The sequence below is a fragment of the Narcine bancroftii genome, chromosome 11 (assembly GCF_036971445.1).
Source record: "Narcine bancroftii isolate sNarBan1 chromosome 11, sNarBan1.hap1, whole genome shotgun sequence".
Lineage (NCBI taxonomy): Eukaryota > Metazoa > Chordata > Chondrichthyes > Torpediniformes > Narcinidae > Narcine > Narcine bancroftii.
In genome coordinates, this window is record NC_091479.1 from 89,729,823 (window position 1) to 89,747,861 (window position 18,039).

Sequence of the window (18,039 nt, forward strand, 5' to 3'; positions counted from 1 at the left end):
GGTACGATTAAAACAGTGGTTTTCAAACTTTTTCTTTCCACCCACATACCACCTTAAGCAATCCCTTACTAGAGCACTTATGGCATAGGGAATACTTAAAATGGTATGTGAGTGAAAAAAAGGTAGAGAACCACTGTCTTAGACTGAATAAAATACCTAACTTGTAAATATCTAAAAAAAATTTATTAGAAAGTTTAAATTTGGCTTTTAATTGTTCAAAAGAAGCAAATCTCTTTCAAATAAAAATATCTCTCTAATTTTTGATACCTAATCTAAACTATTCCTTAAAACCTGCATCTAATAAAGAAGGTTGAAAAAAAAACAATGATCAAAAATAGGATTCACAAGAGAGAAAATATCATGGCCTAAAAATTTCCTAAATTGTGGTCATATTCTCAACCTATTTCTCATTATTGGATGATGTGTCAATTTAGAAAAGAGGGGTAAAGAGGAACCTAAAATAGCCAACATGGATGAATTTTTAGAAAAATTCAATTCCATTTCTACCCAAGTTGACTAGTTTATCAAATTGTACCAAAAGAAGTAGATTACGTATGTTAACTGCCCAATAGTAAAATCTAAGATGTGGAAATAATGGCCTCATGTTGCATTTAGCCTTTTGAAGATGAGCTTTATTTATGTGAGGTCATTTTTCTCGCCATATTTACGAGGAAATAAACAAATCCACTGAATCAAAAAAAGGATTTAGGAATTAAGATTGGTAAAGCTTGAAAAAGATATCAAAATTTAGGTAAAATATTCATTTTAATCATTGTAATGGATAAAGATGGCCACCTGATAATAATTCTTTAATCTGATTAAATAATACCTAAAAAGTTTTCCTTCGATAGATTTTTATGACTTAGCTACATCATTAAAGATATAAAGTTTCAATTTGCCAAGATGTGGTGCCCATTCATAGATTATTATCATAATTTGGAAGTTTGGATGCTCTGGAGACTCTCTGTCCGGTGTTTGAAGTTCACTATTCAATCCATATCTTTACAATTTTACAAGTTAAATTTGTTTAGAGGGAGGGGTTAGATTAGTCTGAGGTTTTTTTGTTTTATTTTTATATTTTCTTTCATTAAATTAAGTAAACATGGTTTTAAATATGGTAATTTGGATCATATTAATTAGGATAGAACTTACTCTTTGTTTATATAATAAGATTGTTTAATTTAGTCTTAACTATTTTATATCCAGAACTATATTGGTATACATTATGAGAAAGGGATAAAGTGTTAATTACCATATTTATTGAATTTGATGTCTTAAAGAAACATTAAATAAACAAGAATGGATAGGTTTTTGATTTACATTTTATGTTTAATTTGTAATATGTATATGTTGTGATCTGTTGTTTGTTATACAAGATATCTTTGTATGAAGGATTTATATGTTAAGCTCAATAAAAATATTTTTAAAAGTAAGAATGCAAGTGTGTTAATATCAATTAATGGATTAAAGAAAAGGAAACTATTTTAACTCAAAAAGTTTCTAATTTTTATTTTCTGAAACTTCCTCCTCTTGACCTCTGGTCAATTACACCCTGCTGGGATACAGTGCCAGTTATACATCAGTAACTCATTCGTGTATCTATTATCGTGCGAGCCTTTGAAATAAAGAAAGGCCTTAACAGAAATCATCAAATAAAAAGCTACTCATCTGCAAAGAGCAATGTATCACAGTCAAACTTAATATTGATTTCATCTGACATTTCATCTGCACAAATGCTGGCAGCGTACAATACTGGATGGCATTTAAGCATTGGAATCAGGCCAATTTTCCCTCTAACCCAGGGAGAGTTAATTGTAAAATTGCCACTACCATCCCATCCAAATAGAATGTTTATTCACAATGTTTGCTCAAAAATCGTGATGCTCAATAAACCATAACAGATCTTTCTTTTATTGAAACAGGACAACAAAGAAACATTCACAATTGTAAAAGTTGCTCCATTTACAACAAATCATTATTGAGTATGTTAAAATCGAAAAACAGTTTAATATATCCCGAAGCTAGGTGGTATTGTAAATAAAGTAGCTTTCTCACAAGATCATGCTCCATTCACTAGCAGAAATTACTGATAATTAATGATCTGTTCAAATTAAGCCAAATGTTTGCAGGACACAAATTTGAAAATAAGTCAGATATAGTAAAATTCTGATAGTCTTCTATCCCGAAGGTTCAGCATTTGATTACGTTTATGGTGTTCCCTTTTGACTTGCTGTGGCCCCAATTTCTGCACTCCCTTTCAACTCTCCCCAAGACCCACAGTTCTTCTCCTCCCTTTCAACTCACCCAGAATTTCCAGTAACTGCTCTTCTTTCAATCTTGGGGACGGTGGTCCCAATAATCTTGCACAATTCCCTGGGAGCTCTCTAATACAGTGTAAAACATTTTTAAAAAGTGAATTAAGAAAAATTTGGGGGTATTAATACTGAAATTCATCCAGTTTCTTTCAAGATTCATTGCTCTATTTTAAAGAACCCAACATGTTTTTACAATATTAACCAAGAGGTTTTTGTATCACCTTCCAAAATAATATATATATTCAGGTAAAACGTTGAGTTGTCCCAATGGGTTCACCAATGTCACTTTGAAAAATAATCATTCTGAGCAATTTAACAATATTTTTCTGAAGATCAGTTTCCCCTCCCCTTCCCAATATTATGGTAATGTTATAATTTCTCCTCTTCAAAGAATCATGCCTCAAGAAAGTCACACAGTATTTCAGTAAACTCTTTGGTAGGCTGAGGATAAGAGTGTTCAAAGATGAAGGCCTCTTTTTTCATGAGGCATTGGAGACTTGGACAACTGATGCAAACAAGTCGATGCAATGGGACCAAGGTACTAATGCAATCTCTGCTAAATCTTCCAAATCTACTTGAAGAATAGGCAAACCAATAGGAGTAACCTTTCTAAGTCAAAATCCCCAGCATTGGAGCCCAAATGACATTCATTCAGCTCTGTCGGAAGCCCACATTATTTACATGCCTGGCTCCAGATATGAAATTAGATATCTTTCTTCCAACTCTAATTGGAAGAGATTAACTGACAGTCAGAAAATTATCAAGGATATGCTCAAAGCCTTCTTGAAGAAATGTAATGATTCAAGGGGCTCCTGTAGCCCAGTGCTATTCAGAACTGTAAGATGACTCAGAGAGTGGTGGCTGAATGGAATAATCTTCCGGAAGAAATAGTTGAGGCAGAGTCAATTCTTTCATTTAAGAGGAGGCTGGATAAAAGGGGGTTGGAAGGTTATGGGCGCAGAATAGGTGGGGGGATCTAGCGGAGTTGTTTGAGTGAACCGACATGGACTTGAAGGGCCGAGATGGCCTGTTTCCATGCCATAAACTGTTATATGTTATATGGATGCAGTAAAGGCACATGGAAGGCCAATATAAATGGAGAAAGGAGCACATCACTCCATAAACTGTCCACCTGCCTAATCAGTCATGTCCTGCCCCAAGAGAAGTTCCCATATTGGCCTCATCACTCACTTCAGAACTGACCAACTGAATCGGAGCAGAGAGATCCCAAGGACCATCCTGGAGGATTTCAAGAAACTTCACATTTTTAAAAGTCTCCACGTAATTATTGATACCCAATACAATTGCCACTAAATATGACATAGTAAAAAAATATTTATGTTAATTATTCTGATAACTTGTGCTTACTATGGCAGTGTGATATTTTAATATGTGAACATTTGGTTTGAATGAAATTCATAATATCAAATGTTAAAGAATTTTAATGTATAGTGAAAATTAAATTGTGTTGTAGTTTAACTCATGAAAGTTCAATAATGCATACAAATGCACACCCCAGACCCAGACCTCAAGATCTCCTTCTGCGGTCATGACGCACATTGTTTGTCTACTGTGCCTTCTCTCTCAAAATATTACGAGTAATGTTAGTGTACACCGATTGATACCTCTGTGGAGCTCCAGGAGTCTTTAAGCAACAAGTGTCAAAGCAGAAGGCTGTGCTACAAATGGTATTTTTATTTTTTTTTAAATTTAAACAGACAGCCCAGTAATAGGTCCTTTTGGCTCATGAGCCCGTGCCACCCAATTACACCTAATTGACCTACACCCTCCCCGGATTTTTTTTGAACAATGGAGAAATCAGAGCCCCCATGGAAAACACATGCAGACATGGGGAGATCATTCAAACTCCTTACTGACAGGGCAGAATTTGAACCTCGGTACTGATTGCTGCCACCAACTGCCTATACTATCCTTGCTGCCCTATAATTTACAAAGTGGAACTGTTCAAACCAAGGTTCATTCTCTAAAATGAATAATGAATTCATTATTATGGAATTATTGGAGATTCTTGTTGGTAATTTGTGCATCCTGATGGTGCATAAAGCACCAAAGAGCTTATTTCCATTATTTAATGAGCTTGCTGAGATGAACTGTTCAAACTTGCATCTGAAGTTTACCAGATATTTTTTTCAACTTGACTGTACAAATCTTAACTGCAGTTGAAATGGACAACGTGAAAAAAAAAAGTCCAAATCCTTCTGAATATTTTAAAAATGGTTCATCTATCATCTTGGTCTTGAAATAAGTTCAGTATTTAATTATTTAAAATGCAACAACTACAATATGTGACACACAATATAAGTCATCATCCCGTACACAGATCCGTAAACAATATCCAGCCTTCAATGTCATCAGTAAGAATGACTGTTGATTGAGCAATAAACTGTGGCAAGAATGAGTAAAAACCATTCAGCTTTTCACTCTATCAACCAAGTATGACTGAGGGAAGACGGGCCCATCATTTTGCACTTGTTTTGTGCAAACTGAGGGAAGACGGGCCCATCATTTTGCACTTGTTTTGTGCAAACTGAGGGAAGACGGGCCCATCATTTTGCACTTGTTTTGTGCAAACTGAGGGAAGACGGGCCCATCATTTTGCACTTGTTTTGTGCAAACTGAGGGAAGACGGGCCCATCATTTTGCACTTGTTTTGTGCAAACTGAGGGAAGACGGGCCCATCATTTTGCACTTGTTTTGTGCAAACTGAGGGAAGACGGGCCCATCATTTTGCACTTGTTTTGTGCAAACCGAGGGAAGACGGGCCCATCATTTTGCACTTGTTTTGTGCAAACCGAAGGAAGACGGGCCCATCATTTTGCACTTGTTTTGTGCAAACTGAGGGAAGACGGGCCCATCATTTTGCACTTGTTTTGTGCAAACTGAGGGAAGATGGGCCCATCATTTTGATGTCCCTCTGATAATGCTGACTAACTTAAATGCTGTTTCCTAAATAAAGCTCTCAGTTGATATTCTGCCCAGTATGGTAATACACAAATCATTGTTTTAAAAAAAATGTTATAATGTTTAAAAGAAAGAGTAGATTTGTAATTTTGCCATGGAGTTATCAGCAGTTGTTGATACAATGTCAAAAGATTGACGGTGATTGACTTTAATGTGCAGACATCTGCGGCAGTAATTCAATTTTGTAGATGAAGGATGGTGACAATATTAGCATGACAAAAAAAACATGATTGAATTTGCCTGTGTTCTGAAGTTAAAGAATAGAACTGCAGAATAAAGTATTCAGATCTTGGCTTTGATCGATAGCGCATTTATCTTTAAAAATTAATTTATAATATACATAGATCACTCTTGAGAGCAATATTTATTGTCCATATGCGTTGGTGAACTGTTCCCTAAAACATTAACCACAAAGATTTTTGGATATTATGGGTACCAAAAGATTATGGGGTTAGTACAGCAAAATGTTACTAAGATCAGTTATGGTCTTCGTGCTGGAGGTATAAGGGAGCAAATGACATATTCCTACTTCCATGTCTGTTTGTATTCCCACATAGACCCAATGGGAATTAATTTTTAAAAAAAAATCCTGATATGTGTGCATTGACGGGAAACCTACTGGTGGCCAGATAACCACGTGCCTGCAAATCAAGCAAGAAGATCTGTCTTGAATGGTAGAGCTCCAAGTGTTGCTGGAACTGCATTCTATATTTTTGTGAGGCTTCTTCCCATGTACAGTGAGACTGCTGAATGAATAACAAACTGCTCATACAAACCCTCCGAGACTCTTGCTATTTATTTAACAATATTCATTAATTTTTTAATGTATAAATGTACTGCATATTTATTGTTATCTTTTCTTTGTATTTGTGTTTGCAGCGAGGACTGTTTCATTGGTTTTTACTCATACAATCAAATGATAATAAACTTGAATCTCTGACTTCTTCATTTACTTCCAGGCCCTGTACTTCATGGTCCCCAACCAGGGCTTCCCGGTCCTAAATTTTGATTGGCCATACCTCACTAAGTTAAAACCACGAGCATACTTGCTCCTTCTAGGTCATAGATGAAATGAATTTATTAAAAAAAAAGAATGAAATAAAATATGAATCAGACATCAATGAGGACAGGTATCAATAATGAAATGCACTATTGACTTCAGGGTCATGGCACAGCTCTTGGCCATAGGGAAAAAGCTGCATGATCAACTTCAAACCTGGCACACCAGACCACAGTGATTCCTGTCCTATTTGCTTTTGAGACTTGAATTATCTGCATCAAGATACTGGAGAGATACCACCATTGTTGTCTTTATAAAACTCCCAAATCTATTGGCAAGATAAGTGAACAAACATAAGCTCTCCCAGGACATAACCACCAGCACTGAAGCCCAAATTATACTCAGTTGCCTGTTGAACAAGCACATCATTTACATGCCCAACACCAGGCTATCATAATAGATACCCTGTATTGAATGCAATCATAGCTAGAGATTACGAGGTTGACAGAAGAAATAAGAATGTTCTCAAAGTCTACTTCAAAAAACACACTGCCTCATGGAATTCTGAGAAGCTCTGACTCATTAAAACAGAGAAGGATATTCAACGTGGAACTAAAAACCTTTAGGAGCAGAAGCCCAGCAGAAACAGGAGAAGGAAAGTGTTATTTCACAACCATCCACACATAAATCTGGCAAATACCAACTGGCCAATCTGTAACAAAATCTGCCTAAATTGGTCTTGGTTATTTTAAAGCCCAAAGAAGTTTAGTGGGAACAGGTTATCGGAGGTAGGGAATGCCAAGATAGAAACGCATTACCAATGGTTTCACCTGTCAATAATGCCACCAAGAGGTTCCTGATTTAAAATATCAGGTTTTTTTTTGGAAAAAAAACATGATTGAAATTATGACGTGCAGATAAAAAAAGGACTACTGAAGGGCCTTGGGTGCTGAAGGTTACCTGATTATATTGGAGATTTGGAGCAGATTGCCAATGGTTTAAACTGGAGTTTAACCAGTCCTCATCAAGGGCTCAGCAGTGGAAAGAATTAAGAACTGTCCTGGAGCCTCCATGTTGATGCAATTACAATGAAGGCTTGCCAGTGGCTGCACTTGCTGAGAAGTTTGAGGAGATTTTGTATGTCACCAAAGACTTGCAAATTTCTACAGGTGTACTGTTGAGAGCATTCTGACTGGTTGCATTACTGTCTGGTATAGAGATGCCAATGCATAGGACAGGAAAAAAAAAACGACAAGAGTTCTGAACTCAGCTATCCCCATGATGGGCATCAGTCTTCACTCTTCAAGTTCTCTTATTTTTGCACTAATTTATACATCTTTAAATGTAATTTATAGCAATCTTTGCACTGTAATGCTGCCACAAAGCAGTGCATTTTGTGACATGTTCAGGATAATAAATTTTGATTCTTATTCAGTAATGCAACCAGTCAGAATGCTCTCAACAGTACACTTGTAGAAATTTGCAAGTCTTTGGTGACATACAAAATCTCCTCAAACTTCTCAGCAAGTGCAGCCACTGGCAAGCCTTCATTGTAATTGCATCAACATGGAGGCTCCAGGACAGTTCTTAATTCTTTCCACTGCTGAGCCCTCGATGAAGGCTGGTTTTGTGTACTCCTGATTTTCCCCTTTTGAATTCCACAATCAGCTCCTTGGTTTGACATTGTGACACCACTTAACAAGCTGATCTATCTCCTTCATGTATGCTTCCTCTTTGCCATCTGTGATTCTACCGATGACCGTAATTATCAGTGTAGAGCAGTGGGCTAAACGCACATCCTTGAGGTGCATCTGTGTTGATCATCAGTGAGGAGGAGACATTGTTTCTGATTTGTACTGACTGTGGACTTCTGATAAGGAAGTCAAGGATCTATTTGCCGAGGGTGTTGCTGAAGTCCAGGTTTTGGAGCTTGTTGACCAGCACTGAGGGTATGATGGTATTGAAGGCTGAGCTGTAGTTGATGAAGAGTAGCCTGATGTATGTGTTCCTGTGCAGCTGCAGAGGCTGCGGGAGCACTGGAGATGTATCCATAGACACTCAATGTTTCTTAAGAGACTCTCTTTTGCTGCTCTTTCTCCTATTGCTAGGGCAATGCTCATGGCAATTTTGTTTGCCTTATGGCTTCACAATTTAAATTCCACTTCAGAACAAATGATAAATTCACCATAAATTTTGCTTTTGGAAAGCAGCCTTCAAAATGCAGACATTCATCACAGTCTTTTGACAATCTAATTCGCTTGTTGATTATGAAATAGGACCTGCCATCTCTGATGCATTTCAGTTAGATGGGAGCAAATAAAAACTTGGGTAACATCTCCCTAGCACATTTTTAGTATCAGACTGATAATGTCTCTTACTGTAAAAACAGATGCAAAAAAATGTAATTAAAGAAGCGCATTCTTGAATCCCTTTTCCTTTGCTGGTTACTGAATTTGTTCCAAACTTTGGGCCCAACACTAAATTTTACTTGTATTTTTTTTCCTTTAACATGATACCCTCCTTAATTTCCTTGTTAGCCATGGTAGGGCCATCCCAGCTATTAGAATTCCTCTTCTTAAATGCTTGAATGCTAATGCATTTGCCTAGATCACTTCAGCCAACTCCATCACCATTCCTTTTTAATTCCCCTTATTTAAGTTTAACAGTCATTTCAGACCCTCCACGCTAATGTTGAATGCTAAAATCTATCATTCTGTGACCACTACTTCCTCTGGGATATTACACTCAAATATCATTTATTAAACCTTTCTTGTAACACGCTGCTCAATATCACATAACCCATTCTCAAGATAGCTTCACAATATATTGCTTTAAAAAATATACCAAATGCACAATGAATTCATTCTCATGCCTATAATTTCTAATTGTATTAACTTCACCAATGTGTTATCCACTCAGCTTTTTACATAGTTCCATTATTTCTTGACTTGTACTCTATCCAACATTGTGGCTACTGTTTGGTGGCCACAACTACCTATGTCTTCTTTCCCTTGGTATATTTTGTTTTCACCTAAATGGGCACTACATCCTCTAATGTTCTCCCATATTATGGAGGATGTCAAGTCTCATGAACAGAAATATCTCACCATCGTTCCTTTCCCACTTGATTTCTTTGGAGCAGATAAAGCTGAGGGCTTACATTATAAAGGGCATGGATTGTTTAAAAAAAAGTCCCTATGGTAGGGGTGTCCCAATGGGACAATAAGGAGTAAGAGGTTCATAGGTGATCAGAAGTCATACAAGAGGAACACTTGAGTGACCAAGGCCACGTGCTAGAAAATGGGGTTAATGTAGATGGGTACTTGCTGGGTGGCATAGATATGGTGCGCCAACAGGGTCTTGCATTGTACTACCCTATAATGTGGAAAATCTGAAAGATGTCACCAGGGAGAATTTGGGTTAAAATAGTGCTGGCATATGCCATGCTTATTTGTTTTAAATGTATGCATATCACACATGTCTATGTGCAGTTGTACATAGATGCACAAGCACATAATGGAAAATAAATTGTAGATGTGTGTGTGTTATGTCTTTGGCCCAGCAATCCTTCAGTGCCTAGAAAAAGAAAAGAGATTGTTCCCAACCAACCAGTATTTCATTTAACTGACCTGAAATACCAATTTGAAAGGAACACAAGGCCCAGTCATAAGCAGGCCTTTCTGTTTTTTATGCCAGATGCTCTCTACTTTGTGTGCGGGTTTCAGAGGTCACTGTGTATTTGTGGAAGAGGGTTAGGCGGGATTATGGGGAAATCAGGACCTCATTCACACATGGAAAAAGTTATCAGGATTAGGTTAATGTTTAACAACTGGAGAATTTGAGGATTCACCACTGGAAGTGGGTTTCAGCCTTGTGATTTGGCTTGGTTACATTAATATAGAGCACAAGGACAGGCCGTTTGGCCCATGATGTCAATACTGACCATGACACCAATTTAAACTGCATATCTGCCTGCACAGCCACACTCTCTCCAAGCAGAAGGTACAGAAAGCTGAAGTCTGGCACCTCTGAGTTCAAGAACAGATATCAGACTCTTTATTTTCCCATGCAATGCTAATAATAACACTAGTGCAGGACCAAAGATTTATCTTCAGGATTGTCACATCCCATTTTTTCTGCACAAACTGCAAGTGTGAGTATCTACTTTTATTATCTTTTATCTCTCTCATGAGGTAATTTGTGGGGCCACGGCATGGTGAGCGCAACACCTTTACAGCGCCAGCGATCGGGACCAGACCTGGGTTGAAATCCCATGCTGTCTGTAGGGAGTTTGTATGTTCTCCCCATGTCTGCATGGATTTTCTCCGGGGGCTCCATTTTCCTCCCACTGTTCAAAAAAATGTACTGAGGTGCAGTATAATGGGGTGTAATTTGGGCAGGACAGACTCATTGGGCCAAATTACAGTGCTTCATGTCTAATTTTAAAAAAATATACTCATTGTTTGTTAGCGTATTTTACATATTTGTGTAGATGCAAGCAAAAAAAAGTGCATTTGTACATTGTACTTGTGTATGACAATAAACTCTCATCTTATCTCACGCCAGCTACATTCCTCATGTTCATGTATTTGCCCAAATACATTTTAAACATCTGCTTCCACACATTTCGGGCATCTACCACTTTCAGTAATTCGAAAACAAAAGCTTGCTCTGCAAATCTCCTTTGAACCTTCCCCTTCTTACCTTATCTAGTATTTCATGTCTGAGAATAAAGCAATATCCACATAAAAGAACTATGACATACTTAAAAAAGTTATGAGCCCCCCCCCCGCGCAAAGAACGTCCTCACTCTTCACATGTAATATAAATTTACCTCTACACGCTGTGTGTACTGATCAATTTTTTTTCCCCCCCACTGGGAAAACTTCCATAGTGACCAAACATTTAATCTTTTCCAACTTGGGAACAGTTAAAATGTACCAACACAAACCTCCCCCCCCCCAAAAAAAAAAAATCAGATGGAGAAGCTGAAAATAAAATGTAAAAGGATGGAAACTACAGCAGCAAGTGCAAAAAGGCGTGTGCACGTCCTCTGGTTTGAATGGGACCTGCTGCGGGTATTTCACTGGGTTGGCCCTTGGTCCAGAGAAGGCACGTGGTGTTCGCCACCCATCATTGATGGGTCTGACTGCGTTGATCTATCCCATGTGGGGCAGTCGGGACAGTCAAATAAACGCGGACTGTTCTGGTTCGAGTGAAGTTCCCCGCAATGGAAGCGAGCAACTAACTTGTGCTGAGATTTTCCCAACTCATGAATGGACTGCACCATTTCCCCCAGTCGATTGGCAAGCTCGACTCGTCCACTTTTCGTACTCTCGCAAGGATTGTTTCACCCACCTGAATTCGTCCTGATCTTGGGACAGGGGAAGAAAAGATACAATCTCAAAGGGATTGACGATGCAAGACTATCCAGAGTGAGATTTGCATTTTGTTACTCCCAGTCTGCCGAAGTTTGCCAGTGCTCCTCGACCTGCTCCGAAGCTGGTGTGTGGGGAGAGCCCCCGGGGGTGTTGGAGCTTGACAACGAGGCCGCCGTTCAGCGGCAGGGAAGGACGCTCACCGCCAGCCTTGCTGATGTACGCGGTCGGCTGAAGGGAGGGGGAGACAGAGACACCGTCAGCCTGCTTCCCAGCTTTTTTTGCATGAATTCTTTGGGAAGATGCCGGTGTGGAAGAAGAATATGCCTTCATGTTTGCAAGCTGATCACGAAAGAGGTAAAAAAAAAATTGCTGGATGGGAGGGGGAAAAGGTGGAGGCAAAGCGCTGCTCTCCCCCTTTGACTCGACGGTGAGCTGCGGGCAGCCCGAGTCGCGGAGACCGCCGCCTTCCAACCGGGGCTGCCCGCACACTTCGTGCCCCGTCCTTGTGTGCAGCCGCACAGCCTCGTCTCCGCCCTCCCTGGGAGTTGGCTCCCTGTGAATCAACTTCAATGGCAGTTTTGCACAAACCCCAACCTTCCAGGCCTTTTTGTGGGCGATTGTCAGGGGGAGGGGAGGGGAGGGAGAGAGGGGAAGGGAGGGGGCGTGAAGTTGGGTTGGATTTTGGGGTTGAAGTGTAAGCCAGGTTCATTGACATGCTCTCCAAGTCTGGGGTGAATTTCCAGCATCGCTTCCCTTGGCGGTCTCAACAATTCAAAGGTAGGCTCGCTGATGGGGCACTTGGAAGCGCTATCGCTCTCCGTTCTGTGCGTCACTCGAGTCGGACGATGCTGGCTGCTCGTGGTTGGGAAATCTCGAGTTTATTCGCTACTCGACTCTGCGTGATTTACACAGTGAAAATTCTGACTTAGTCATTCGTACGAGCTGGAATGCAAATGTGACCTTTTCCCTTCACCTCCCCTGGTGGTCTGCCCCTATCCTGGTGGTATGCTCCTGTTCTGCCAATTGGAAACGATGGAGGAAGAAAGCTGGGATTCTTTTCTACGTCTGATGAGTTTTTTTTTAGGCAGTCCCTGTGGATGGAGCATAAGTTTGTACCAGGGGGACTTGCCAGTGGAGGACGTGCAGGGAGAGAGGGCTCTTTAACAGTCGGGTAGATTGGGAGGCAGTTTGTGTTGGGCTTCTGTACTCCTGGTAAAAGTTTCACATTGGGTTTTTTTCCGTAACGTGTGAAGTTGCTTAGGTTCTTGGACCAACCCTCAGTTCTATTTCCCTACGTTTCCCCAATGCTTGCTCTTTCTCTTCTGCCCACCCTATGTCTCCTACTCTCTTCCTGCACCAGAGGACATTTCAGAATCAGAATTTATTGCTGTGAACAAGTCATGAAATTTGGTGTATTGCAACAGCATAGTGCAAACATTCAGATGATGAACCACCTTACTACATTTATTTTCTTTTATTTATAGTCATGTAGTGCATGAAAATTAAGGCAGTGTCTTTGATTATTCCGGAATCTGATGGCAGCAGGGGAAGAAGCTATCCTTGTGCCATTGAGTGCTCGTCTTTAGACTCCTATACCTTTTTCCCTAGGGTAGCAGAGTGAAGAGTATGTGGCCTGGGTGATGGGGGTCTTTGAGGATAGAGGCTGCTTTTTTAAGGTACTGCCTCAGGTAGACCTCCTCGATGAAGTGGTGCTTGTGATGTTTTCGGCTGAGTTGACCACTATCTGGAGTTCATTCTTCTCCTGAATGTTGGTGTCTCCAAACCATTCAGTGATGCAACCAGCCAGAATGCTCTCTATAGTAAACCAGAAGAAGTTTGAGAGGTTTTGGTGGACGTACTAAATTTGCAGTGGTCATTAACCTACTAATCACCAGCCTTTTGTAATGAGGGAGGAAACTAACCCCACACCAACTGCTGCACTGTTCTTTCCTGTCTCCCTTCTCAATGCTACTTCTGGGAATCGTGTTGGGCAGTAAAAGGCATAGTTCATTAGTGCAAGATGACTGTAATCAGGACCTCAGGAGTGGAAAAGTTGGCTTATCTGACAACCAGCTGAGAGGATTTTGCAGAGATGGCTTCAATCAACTTTATTGTCATCTGATTGCACAACTACATAGCGTTGTAGCTGTTAAAACAGCGTTGTCCAGTCCTCGGTGCAAAACAAGCACGCAACCAGACAACACACTTACAGACAGACAATACATATGCAGGACTATGTATGTAGGTGTGTATACATATCTATATATTGCTTTGTGAATATGAGTGTTTCGGATGGATAATGTGAGCAGGTCATTCAGCATTCTCATACCCGTGGGAAGACATTGTTTCTCAGCCTGGTGGTGATTTCTGATACTCTTGAAATCTTCCCTGCCAGGAGCAACCGAAAGGGTGCAGGGTGAAAGTGGTCTTCAATGATTTTGCTTTCCCTTTTCAGACAACAACCCTGGAAGATCATGTCGGTGGGCCCCTCCCCTGTGGGGGGGGGGGTGGGGGGGGATACTGAGTGAGACTCTGGTGATTTTTTTTGCTACTTTTATGGTGTTGTGAATTGACCTCTGATCCATTTGTCTGCAGCAGTCGTACCACACTGATGTAGCCAGCCAGGACACTCTTGATAGAACTCCTGCAGAAGGTTGACATAATGGTAGCAGGTAGCCATACCTGCTTCAGTCTTCTCAGGAAATGCAGTTTCTATTGCCTCTTCCTGACAAGTGAGGAGATATTTTATGTCCTTGATAGGTCGCAAGTTAAGTGAACTCCAAGGAATTTGGTGCTCTCCACTACAGAGTTGTTGTGTAGTGGAGGGTGGTCATTCCTGGTCCTCCTGAAGTCCACAATTATCTCCTTCATCTTGTCCGTGTTGAGACTGGTTGTTACTCTGGTACCATATCACAAGATTTTCCACCTCTTTGTAGTGTGTCTCATTGTTGGTGATGAGGCCAATTACTTGATGATGCTGTTGAAGCTGGATCTGGCAATGCAGTCATTGGTCAATAGCGTGAACAGGAGCAGGCTGAGCATACAGGCTGATCTTCTAACAAGAGTGTCCTGGCTGGCTACATCAGTGTGGTACGACTGCTGCAGACAAATGGATCAGTGCTCAGTGTGACGGTACTCGATGTTCCGCTGACGACCCTTTCCATTAGGAAGTCCAGAATCCAGTTTCAGAAAGGGGTGTTGAGTCCTAGCAAAGAGAGCTCCTCCACTAGATTGGTTGACATCTGGTGAAGATTGTGCACATGTTGATGAGTGCGCATGCTGTGGTTTTGTCTGCCGGGAAACCCCTGCATTGTCATTGGTTTTGCTATTTGTGAACATGATTATTTTTTCTGGGGTGCCTGGAATGTTCTCTTGGTGGTGATGAGTTTTACGGATGTTCCTTCAACTTTCATAAACCCAGTTGCATTGTTTTGCATTGATCAAATACCCTTGATCAATGGTGAGGTTGGGCCAGAATTTGCTGGGGAATGGAGGCGAGGACGATCATTGGTCACTTTTCTCTTCCACTCATCCATGACTGCCTCTGTGTTTTAAGTTCACCAGTTCTGATCTCTCAGATGGCTGGGCTTTAGGCGTTTGAGGAACTTGTCAGTGCTGATTAAGGACGTATTGATGAGTTGCTGAGTATTTTTTCCTTGTACTCTAGATCATGGCTGTTCTGTTACTGGTTTTTTTGGGTGGGTGAAGCAACAAATTTGGGATGGACTATGCATTTGTGGTTAATGAGTTCCTTAGTCTCTGGGATATTCCTCCTGAAATTGTGGAATGGCAGAGTTAGCACAGAAGTGTTTGTGTGGGTTTACTGTGGGTGCTCCGGTTCTCCCCACCCCCACCCTTCAAAAACATACTGGGATTGTCGGTCAAATGGGTGTAATTGGGCAGCTCGGGCTGAAAGGGCATGTTACCATGCCTTGTGTCTAAATTTTAAATTAAGAAAAAATTGATTAAGTCCCCATTTTTCCTACCAATGAAGCCCAGAGTTTCTTCACGGGTGCTTATCATGGACCTTGAGGCATGGATTTTTCTTCTGACAGTACTGTGTGGTGCATTAAAATTAATTCTAATTGTCTGTGGGTGTTCTGGTTATGTATAATTTGTACCTGCTCTGACACTAATTTTAAACCATTTTAAAGAGTAAGTTTCCTGTTAAATTGCACTCGTGTATGATCTGCAAAATCAAGTTTAAAATCATGAACAAGAAATAGAGGATTAATTGCAAATGCTGCTTTGATTGAATTAAATTTAATTTGACTAACACCTGTTTATAGTTTCAAACATGCTCCTGAATAATAATTCACAATTCTATTTATTGTTATGTACACAAAATACACAAAAACATCTTTTTGTTTGTCTGTGATGGCATGCAAAGAGGTGTCATTAATACACCACCATTATAAAGACAGAAAGGACCAAAAGAGAGTCCCTTCAGAGACATTGAGTGACTGTAGATCCCCCACCTCCTCCATCCCTGTAACCTCTGTAGCCACATGGTCTCCTGTCCTTTCCAGGGGTGAATCCAAGCTCCGATCATCCAAATTACACCACCTTAATGGCTGTTCCAAGCCCTTGGTGTGAGGAAACTATCAGCTCACAATTGGCACCTTTGCTTTTCCTGGTCTTGATTGATACCCAGTTGCCACAAGCCTGGGTGAGGTCTTTGGCTACCAAGCCTGAGCTATGTTTTTTCTCCTCTCAGCAGTGGGATGTCCTTCTGTACTGGTACCCTGCACAGATCCACTGCTTACTTGGAGACCCAATCCTTGAAGTCTGGGCTGCTGATCATGGGCAGTGCCATCTTGGATCTGGACCTCCATAGACATCCATATAAAACCATCATGATCCCCATTCTATCAGCAGTAAACCTTCATGGACCCTTTGGGTGGGCCGGCCAGGCATTAGGATCCTGCAGAGGAGAGCTGAAAGTCTGTGGCCCTGCTTCCTTGTTCTTACCAGGTCCACACAGCAGATCCCTTGTATCTTGGTCAATTATGGACTGAAAATTGTCCGTTTGTAAAAAAAAAAAAAAAAATAATTGAATCTTGTTTGAACAAAATTAGAAAATTTAATTGTCAAATTGTAACTTTGTTAATTTGCAGTCTTCATTTGAGATCTTGTTTATTTACTTTTAAGAATTATGTATCATCTGTTGAGATTTTAGATGGTTTAATCCAAAAGTAAGGTAATATTATTCATTTTCATCACTTCCTGTTCTGTATTTGTTCATGCATTGCTCTCTTGTGTTCTTGCTTATCACGGTCCTTTTGGATCTTCAGGTGGATCAGATTCAATTAATAAAGTTTCATTGCCCTCTTGCACAAAGCATACCACCATCTGTGCCATCCAGTTTTGCTTGGTGTCTCCCTGATTAGAGATATTGAGGAGGTGTGGGTGTAAATGTGGCATTTACTGTGGCCACAGGGGAAGGTGCCAAGCAGGTGATGAATGAAAAGAGATGAGTGGACAAGGGAGTAATGGAGGGAATGGTCCCTACAGATGGTAGAGGAGAGGGGAAGATGTCTAGTGGTGGATCATGTTGTATGGAGGATAATGTGTTGGATGCAAAGGCTGGTGGGTGGTATGTGAGGACAAGGGGAATCCTGTTTTTGTGGCGTCTTGGGCTGGAGGGGGCCAGGGCAGATGAGTGGGAAATGGAGGAGATGTGGGTAAGGGCTGAGTTGATGGTGGTGGAGAAGAAGCCACATTTTTGGAAGGAGGAGGATATCTCAGCTGATCTGGACTAGAAGACTTCATCTTGGGAGCAGTACCCTTTTTAGATATAACCTTTTTTCAGATCTGATGAGGGCACAGACATGATCAAATGATGAGTGATAAGTCAGGCTGAAAATGGATACAATTTTATTTTTAGAGCATGATTGGATTAGAGGGTGTGGGCTAATTAAACTGAAACTTGGCCATAAGATACTGGATTGAACGCTGAGGGGACTCTTGTCATGTAAATACTCAAATGTTGCTTGAGGCTTATTGTTAGAGTGTGTGTTGGACTGAAGAAGAGGTAACAGTAGGTTGTCCTTTCTGCACCACTCTTGTTTCACTGTCTTCTATGGGATGCTGCTGTCATGAGGGTCCATAAGGTGAGGAAAACTTGGAATGATAGTGGAATGCATCCATGGATAGATGTGACACAGTCCAGAAGAGTGAAGATGCAGAAGGGAATCTGAAATTTAATGTTTTTCTTGAAGCTGTGAGGCAGGCTTGAGGTTAGGGCAGAGATGAGATCACATTAGTCTGAGGGTCTGGGATTGCGATGCAAGAGGAATTTGGTGACTCCATTGTAAGATGCAGTATTATTTTACTCAAGTGTATGTTTGAGTGTTCACGT

At 40.5% G+C, this 18,039-nt stretch overlaps 1 protein-coding gene across 2 annotated transcripts in view; it reads left to right on the plus strand.

Annotated features, from left to right (window-relative positions):
• The first annotated feature begins 11,527 nt into the window (after positions 1-11,527).
• grip1 (glutamate receptor interacting protein 1) overlaps positions 11,528-18,039 on the plus strand; it is a 305,651-nt gene continuing 299,139 nt past the window's right edge. The window contains exon 1 of one of the 2 annotated variants that reach the window (XM_069903992.1): positions 11,528-12,032. In XM_069903992.1, the coding sequence (XP_069760093.1) occupies positions 11,978-12,032 (55 nt within the window). In that variant the 5' untranslated portion in view covers positions 11,528-11,977. The remainder of the gene's footprint in view (positions 12,033-18,039) is intronic. The other variant, XM_069903990.1, reaches the window with a different exon arrangement.